This window comes from Polyodon spathula, chromosome 21 (assembly GCF_017654505.1).
Source record: "Polyodon spathula isolate WHYD16114869_AA chromosome 21, ASM1765450v1, whole genome shotgun sequence".
NCBI lineage: Eukaryota > Metazoa > Chordata > Actinopteri > Acipenseriformes > Polyodontidae > Polyodon > Polyodon spathula.
The window spans coordinates 29,344,474-29,351,253 of NC_054554.1; the positions used below are offsets into that span (position 1 = coordinate 29,344,474).

The following is a 6,780-nucleotide window of genomic DNA, read 5'->3' on the forward strand; positions in this document are numbered from 1 at the left end:
TCCCTGACAAATGCAGTTTTATTTTCAAACTACCACAATACTTAGTAAACAGCAAGTACATTTATTATATGTATATTTAAAAAAAAAAAAAAAATACATAAAGCTCAGTATCACTGTAACTCACAACAGCAAGAAAACCCGACCTCTGTTGTCAGATGCTTACTGTAAGCACAAGTACTGCTTCAGTGGTGCGGTTTCTTTTTCAGTTGCAATTTTTCAATAACTCAAGTGTTACTAGACATTTAACTGGGGCACTGCTCTTGGAGGACAACGGCAAATACCGTGAAACATGACATTAAAACAATAAACATGTCCAGTACAAGCCATCGAGTGTTTTCTTGCATAGTAATTCTCTACTTCCAGTAACATTACTGTGATTGATGTGGCGCTGGTGAAGCTTGTCCTGTGTTACTGGCATTGTTCTGAAAATGCACTTTGATCCTGCGTTACTGTCGTACATGTCAGTTTACCACAGTAGAAAACTCGACAAAAAGGCAGACTTAGTTTTGTAAAACTTTTGAACCTGCAACTTGTTTATACTGTATCTGTGCGTCTCTAATATTGGTCCCCTGTGTTACAGTTTTTGGTTCCCTTATCACCAGACAATGTGACCTTCAGTGCATCATATATGGTAAGTCACCTGGAGTTATGGAATTATGAAATGTCAATTTTTATAGAATTTATTATTATTGTTGTTTTTTTTTTATATATAATTGAAACATGACCAAAACATGTACTGGACTTCCCATCCATCACAGCTAACAACCTCAACTGCCCAGAAACTTGACCACCCTGGAACCTGGCCTGAACGTTCAACGGTCTTAAAATGGGACTCTTACCTTTTTATTTGTGCATTTCAAAAACAAAACAGCAATGAAACCTTGTTTTTAAAGATCTTTGTTTTTAAATACAAATTCTAAATTTGAAATACGGTAAGGATTAGCCATAACACAATCATCTTCTTCCAGGAGTGTCTGAAGCTCAGAATCGCTTCTCCTACAAGTGTCCGGTTTGTGACAGCGTGTACTTGGCTATGAAGCTCTCCACCCGCTCCCCCTGCAGCACGCGCATGGCTCGCCAGTGTATCTTGCCGCAGTTTTCGGGTTTCCCTTGCGGGTGATTCAGTTCCTCCTTAATGTAATCCAGCCACAAATCTGTTGAAAAATACAAACCAGGATTGTTTTTTTATAAAATCTTTCAGACGTGCACAGCAGAGTCACGGAATTATTCTGTCAGCTACACTTACGTTACCAGGCTTGGGGGACCAATTCCTTTTGAAGGGCTTGGAATTGGAATTGATTAAAAGGGAATGGGAACTGACCCCAGCGCTGCACGTTACTGGATTAAAGACAATCCTACACAAATCAGAAATGAAGAACAAGAAAGACGACTCACTGTCCTCCTCAGACCCGAATTCCCGGAGCGCTCGCTCGTAGTATTCCCGCAGGTTCAGCATCTTGCAGGTCTCCTGCACAACACAGGCACAGAGCATGCAGCTGACGTTAAATAGGGTCATTAGAAATGATTTGGAGTGATCCCTTACTTGTTTTGCTATCTGACAGACCAAAACCATATAAAAATTTGAACGAGAAGCTATTTAACAAAGGGTGAAGTACATGTACAATTTACTGTCAAATGATCATGTGGTAACGCACTCAAACCTTGAGAAATAGGAGTGGGAAATGAAGAACACGTGATAAGAGCAGCATGCAAAGGTGGTAATCAGATCAATAAATAGCCTATATAAAAGTCAATCAGACCACATCAGTGCAGCTTATATCTCAATAGTCCTTCTTACCTGTTCCTTTTCAATCTGTATCATTTTTTGGAAAAAGGCCAAAGAAAACGGTCGATTTTCCCGAAGACTGAAAAATAAATAAAAAGATTTATTTTTTTAAAGCTACAATCAAGTTTACACTCTGCAGTACATGCTGTGGAAGATGACGTTTCAATATCAAAGCTGTGACGTTCTCAAAGCGTTTGTTTATTTAAACCCTGCATGTCCTTTACCTTGTAAAGACCTTCCTTGCCTTCTTGACTCCTCCGTTCCTGTAGGACCAGTCCAAGTACTTTTCTTTCATCGCTATGGAGACGGCAGGGACCAAGGAAAGCAGCCCCTTCTGTGGAGACAATCGCACAGCAAACTAAACAGACAGCTTAGTTATGTAGGAAGATCCGCTGCCCCAGCTATTAACACAGTTACTCTCTCTCAAAGCACATTCCTATTCTGTACCTGGAAGAAGGCTTCTGTGTCTTCAGGGCTCTGTGTCTCTTCAGTCCATTCCACTCGGAGAATCCACAGGGGCAGACTTTCCTTTAAAAAGAAAAGCCTTTTTTTTTTTTTGTATTTACAATCTACATACAGGCATCATTTTGAGTGCATCCAGACTGGCTAATACAATGTAAACTGCTAAATTGTTTTATAAAAATGTAATTCGCTAATTTGTATTAGAAAAGTTTAATTAAAAAAAAATGTAATAAACTTGTATCTTAACTTACTGTACTTTGACCAAAGAACAAACAGCAGTGTACAGTAGAACCTGAAAGGCTGCCCATAACCTTTCAATAACGAGTAACAACACGGAACTTGGACTAACCTGTGACGGGCAAGGTAAAGATCTGTATGGCTGGGACCAACCTTGGGTTTGATGTGAGCGAGGGCCTCCTCAAACAGTGTGGGGACATGGTGGCTCCTCACACTCACCAGGACCTGAAGGCAGCTCTGCCAGGTGTCCAGCGATTGGCTGAAGCGCCTTGCCGCTGCTACGGCTACTTCTGCAGCGCTCTCCGTCAGACCAACTGCCAGCAGCACCTGGAGCTGAGAAGGAAAGGGTTTGTAAACAGCCACCCAGACAGATCCATGTCGTGAGGTGCACAGTCAATCCAATCTGCCTTGGATGTGATGGATTCAAAATCAAATAAACACTGCGCACACAAACTAAGTGCTTAACTGGGTACGTTCCCAGACCCATTTAATGCCTATTTTCTCAGTCAAATATATTGGATACTGGGCTGCAAAGGGTTAAAATCGCCATGCCCTACATGCACTTTATGTACAGCACGCGTGACTACCAGACAACAGGATGGATTTCTCCATATGCCCCCAGATTGTAAAGAAACAACCAAAGCCTGGAACTAAACAGCAAGAAGGCATTTTCAAGTTCTCTTACCCATTGCTTGTAAAGTGATTCTGCAAGCAGCGACGATTCATGTGCCCTCTGAAACACTGCTAGAGCCTTCTCTCGTCTCTGGAACAAAACAGCATCATGAAAACTATTTACTCTGCGGATCTTACAAACTACTGCGCACCCAACGGCCAAGTGGCAGCATTGCAGTCCAAATGAAAAGCTCCCACGGGACTAGAAGTCAGCTTACTTTCTGTTTCAGCTCCTCGTTGTTTGATTTCCTCTTGAATCTCTCGTAGCAGAACGTGACATAGCGAGTCCACATAGCCTCTGCGACAAAGAAAAACACTTCTTAATTCTGCGGTCATAAAACTCACGTGGGTGATTGTTCCTTTCAGATTGTTAGACTGAGGTGCTCACAGCGTACAATACAAAACGGGGCACACTCAAAACATTTTATCACGTGCCAAGAAAACTAAACCTGAAGGTTATAAAGCTTCACACGAATGACAGAGACGATTTTGAAAGCTCCTGCATACACCTTAGTTGCATGCAGTTTGTTTTTATATTTTACCAAAACAAATTCGAATTTTGCATGCTGATAAATGTTTATTTTGTGTGTGTGTGTTTTTTGTATATTGTCATTTCTTTTAAAAGCTGCGACTGTCCCGGACCTGTGGGCATTGCGGTCACGGCCTCCTCGTACACCGCGCAGCACCTCTCCTCCCGGCGCCCCACTTCCAACGCCTTCGTCTGCTTGGACTCGGAGTCCGGGGTCGGCAGGGACTCCACCTCCAGTTCCCGCTTCGCCATGAAGTCCCACATCAGTGGGTCATCAGCATGCAAACTCTGCAGACTGAACGCAGCTCGCATTAGAACAACACAGCAAGGACCTCGACCGCGTACGTGTGTCCACAGTGCCTGCCGGGGCTGGTAGCTCTACATAGCTGGGCGAAGACAGTGTCTGATTCTTTTTTATAAAACAGATTTTACTCTTCATGAGGCCTCAGTATTAAATAAAAAGTTAAAGAACAATGCAATATATTTGATAAATTAAAAAAAAAAGGACATGAAAAGTATCTTACTCCTGCAGGATCTCCTCTTGCATTTCTTTCGTGAAGTCAAACAGTCGAGCGATTGACAAGAATGACAGCATGAAATCTGCACCTGAATAAACAAATTGACATGCTTATTTTAAACTGAAAAAAAAAACACATCTCAGATTGCATACTGTATAACTCTGGCAATCCATATTTACAACTGATACACACAGATACTGTTTTGTTACTTTTCCAAACTACGATGACACAGTGACAGCAGAGCAAGAGCGAATTTTTCAAATAATACCGTGACTGATGCACACCTTTAATTTTCTGAATGGCATCTTTATAAATCACTCGGGCCAGTTCAGCTTTCATGATCTCCTCTGAAAACTCATACTCTCCCTGAAAGATAAATTGCAGCATTCATTAAGGCATAACCAACAACTTCCAAAGCCGTCTTTAAGAGTTAGTTTACGTGAGCCCCTCCCCGACTCTCCTTTAGTACATACCAACTCCATCTTCGCCTGCTCCAGCGCTTTCTGCTCCTTCCGAAGCTTCTCTGCGTGCATGAGCTCCATTCGGAAATACTGATGGGACGCCATGGAAAAGAAAAGAAAAAATAAATAAATGAGTCAGGCACTGCATCGTGGGACAACTACCAGATCCAAGATACTAAAGAAAAAAAAAAACAAACACATCTTTGCAAACACAGCTTACCTCCTGGTAAAGTTTCTTGTTGTCTGGGTGGAAGCGCAGGGCACGCAGGAACAAAAGCCTGGCACTTTCTGATGAATTTCGATCCTCCATCTCCCACTTCGCTGCCATGATCCAAAAAGCTGCAACGAGCCACAAGGTACGTTATTAATTGGACCCATATCAACTTCATTGCTGCTTACTGTGTAGCGTTAGATTCCGACTGTCAAAATCACAATCATCCCACGAAATGCCTTTAGAAACACGCCGTGACTTTTCAGCTTTACAAGCTAAACGTTTTAAAATCTGACAGCACCAAAAGGCTGTTGAAAATCACCTGGTTTGTCTGGATGAATCGCTAACATCGAGGAGAACACTTTGCTGAGCTGCGTTGTTGTGTTCTGAAATAAACAAAAAACAAAAACGATTGTCAAACACTGTTTAATGTGTTAACAAAACGTCCTAAACATGATTTTTCTTGCCTTACATGCATTTGCAATATACCACAACTTACCCATTTCTTGCAAAAGACGATATGAGACAGCCATAGCTGGACGTCCTCCTGTTAGAAAAATAAACATCATACATATTTGGTATTAACCGAAATACACTTTATTTGTATTACCAATAATATTATTCCCCTTACCTTCCACTTTGCTGTTGCTCGCCTGAAAACATTGTTAATTCTGTGGATTATTGTGAACTCGATCTCTTCTCTCTTGAATGTATACCCAATTCGCTGAAAAACAATAAAAAAAAAAAAACTGACAATTTTCAAAAACTAATTTATATAAAACAATGACAGGCTTCCGTCACTAAAACCAAAAGCATGTGATGCACACTGCATCTGAAATATCCAATCTAATGTGCAAGAGCTTCAATACTGTCTGTACTTTAGCAAAATCAATACAGAAAACAGCAGTCTATTACTGGGATGGAAATAAGACTCCTGCTTGATTGGACGCAGTGTATAGGGAATAAGCTCAGGTAGGTCTCATTAAACTCATCATAAAACCAGGAATGGATCAAACTGCTATGCAATGGGAGTCTTCTTTACATCAGTGTAATAACTTATGTAACACAATGACAAACTTACCGATCTTCTTTTCTTGATCAGTTCCAAAACATTGATCTCGTACTAAAAAAAATAACCATGAATTGATTAAAACATCTGCATCAGAAATCACACTAATAATGATAAGGTTAGCTACCCTCCTCCCCCCAATCAGAGCCCTTTCTGACCCGGACAGCCCATGCAGCTCACCTGGATATATGTGATGAAGTCTTCTTTGCTAATTATCCTCCTGTGAAGCTTGTATTCCAGTGCTGATACTTTCTTAATCATAGCCCTGAAAGGAAACATCACAACAGTACAGTGCCCCTCATTTACTGTGTTAACGTGGTTATTTTGAAAAGCAGTGCACTGCAGCATGGCTCCCTGTGGCCCCCCGTGTGTTCTTACTTCTATATGCATCAAAAAGGCGTCTTAAAAAAAGCTGAATTTCATTCTCGACAGATAAACCTGCTTGTAAACATTATTACAGTACTCTGTCTGTGGGTTGGCAGCTCCGCTCCAGGTCTTTGTACCAAACCTGTTCTTAATTGTTTAATTGAATTGAAAATTCATCCAGACCCTGGAATGGAACTGTATTCCAGGACCGGGAATGGACACCGCTGGGTGCTATTGTGAGTTGATTTGATATAAATTTAAACTAATGTAATTTTACAGCATACCATTGTAAAATGTCGCCACTAACAGTTTTTTTTTTTTTGTCAAAACAGTCAAATTCAGGCACCATTGTTTTACTTTTTCAAATTACAAACTACGTTCTGCTACAGACGTGGAGACGCACTTCTTATTAATATACATGTTTTTACCTTTGACAGTATAAAACTAAGGCTCCTGTCACAACTAACTC

General features: G+C 41.0%; 1 protein-coding gene across 1 annotated transcript in view; it reads right to left on the bottom strand.

Moving 5' to 3' along the window:
* utp6 (UTP6 small subunit processome component) overlaps positions 1–6,780 on the bottom strand; it is a 7,762-nt gene continuing 982 nt past the window's right edge. The window contains exons 2-19 of the mRNA XM_041221489.1: positions 6,126–6,210; positions 5,958–5,999; positions 5,508–5,600; positions 5,376–5,423; positions 5,199–5,262; positions 4,886–5,004; positions 4,678–4,755; positions 4,489–4,570; positions 4,211–4,292; positions 3,800–3,981; positions 3,376–3,455; positions 3,171–3,248; positions 2,639–2,818; positions 2,234–2,314; positions 2,011–2,120; positions 1,799–1,865; positions 1,396–1,468; positions 1–1,154 (exon numbers count right to left, since the gene is read on the bottom strand). Coding sequence (XP_041077423.1) covers positions 997–1,154; positions 1,396–1,468; positions 1,799–1,865; positions 2,011–2,120; positions 2,234–2,314; positions 2,639–2,818; positions 3,171–3,248; positions 3,376–3,455; positions 3,800–3,981; positions 4,211–4,292; positions 4,489–4,570; positions 4,678–4,755; positions 4,886–5,004; positions 5,199–5,262; positions 5,376–5,423; positions 5,508–5,600; positions 5,958–5,999; positions 6,126–6,210 — 1,702 coding nt within the window. The 3' untranslated portion in view covers positions 1–996. The remainder of the gene's footprint in view (positions 1,155–1,395; positions 1,469–1,798; positions 1,866–2,010; positions 2,121–2,233; positions 2,315–2,638; positions 2,819–3,170; positions 3,249–3,375; positions 3,456–3,799; positions 3,982–4,210; positions 4,293–4,488; positions 4,571–4,677; positions 4,756–4,885; positions 5,005–5,198; positions 5,263–5,375; positions 5,424–5,507; positions 5,601–5,957; positions 6,000–6,125; positions 6,211–6,780) is intronic.